The sequence below is a fragment of the Miscanthus floridulus genome, unplaced genomic scaffold, assembly GCF_019320115.1.
Source record: "Miscanthus floridulus cultivar M001 unplaced genomic scaffold, ASM1932011v1 fs_560_1_2, whole genome shotgun sequence".
Classification (NCBI taxonomy): Eukaryota; Viridiplantae; Streptophyta; class Magnoliopsida; order Poales; family Poaceae; genus Miscanthus; species Miscanthus floridulus.
In genome coordinates, this window is record NW_027096937.1 from 53,956 (window position 1) to 55,336 (window position 1,381).

Here is a 1,381-nt window from a genome sequence, read left to right on the forward strand (position 1 = left end):
TTTCATATGCAGAAGCGAAAACCAGTGGAGTTGCAAATAAGGTGATGATGGTCCATGAGCGTCGAACATGGGTGGTGGCTACGATGATCATATTTTTACTAGAGGTTCATCATTGTCATGTTGTTCAAGGCAAATGATGATGAACATAAGATGTGATGTAAAATATTGCAGGATTAAGAACGAAACGCCATCACGCACGTCGCACGAGATCCTTTGTGCAGCCTCGCTTTGCTGCGGTGTGGCCTGTGGGTAGCAATCAGGAACTCAGAATCTCAACAAAGCAGTGAAGAGAGAGATTGCTAGAGACAAACGAACAGAGATATGCCAAACAAAAGTAGTACTAGGCTATATTACGCCGCAACAGAGGCTCTTTATGCACGAGACCGAAAGGCGGGGGAAAAAAGAAAAAAAACGAAAAAAAAAGGGGTAAGGAAAAGATAAGGAGAGTAACAACGGAAGCCAGCCCCGTGCGGCGCGGGCGTGCCCACCACAGGCGGCGGAACGATCAGGAGGAGCCGTAGCTAGCGCCTGTTGCCGGTGGCGCGGCGGCGGCAGCGGACTCCTCGGCGACGGCGGCGAGCTTCTGGAGGTTGAGCCTGACAACGGTGTCGGTGAACATCCGGGTGTCCTCCTCGGTGTTGCCCTCGGGCACGTCCACGACGTAGGACTCCACGACGACGCAGTAGGGCCCCGGCTGGAACTCGGTGACGGAGGTGACGGAGCGGTAGTTGCGGAGGCGGTGGTCGCCGCCGACGACGCGGAAGCTGAGGATGTGGCAGTCGTCGTCCAGCACCTCAAGGCGCTCCGTGCTGCTGGAGGCCGGGAGGCCCGACACCACGGTGACCTCGCGCACGCTGCCGACGCTGGCGCCGTCCCCGGCGGCCAGCGCGCAGGTGCGCACGAAGTGCTTGTACCGCTGCGGGTTGCCGAAGCTGCGCACGATGGGCCACACCGCGCGCACGGGCGCCGACACGCGCTGCGCCACCAGCGACGTGCACGTCGTCGTCGTCCCCGCCGCCGCCCGCCCCGGGAACGTGTGGTGCTCGCGCACGGTGGACTCGAGCGCGCGCGCCTCCGCCTCTGTCAGCGTCGCGCGCAACGCCCGCTCCACGTGCGCCTCCATGCTCCCTCTCTCTCTCTCCCTCTGTGTGTGTTCTTGTGGGGATGGGTATGCGGTGGTTATATACCAAGGACTGAGTAAATTGTTTGTGGTTTTGGTAGATCATGTACTATACCTCTGGTTCAAAACAACGCGAACCCACTGCCTGTAATTAGGCCTACAAATTTTAAGTTAGAAAGCCGCACCAGGCTGTGTTAGATATATATATAGTGCATTTTATATACTCCCGGGAGTAGTTACTTCCATAATCAATAAATCACG

The 1,381-nt window shown here is 57.3% G+C and overlaps 1 protein-coding gene across 1 annotated transcript; it reads right to left on the reverse strand.

Moving 5' to 3' along the window:
- Window positions 1–335: 335 nt before the first annotated feature.
- Window positions 336–1,124, reverse strand: LOC136532251 (abscisic acid receptor PYL9-like). Its single transcript, XM_066524853.1, has one exon. The coding sequence runs from the start codon at window positions 1,121–1,123 to the stop codon at window positions 506–508; it is 618 nt and encodes a 205-aa protein (XP_066380950.1). The 5' UTR covers window position 1,124; the 3' UTR covers window positions 336–505.
- Between the last annotated feature and the right edge of the window lie 257 nt (window positions 1,125–1,381).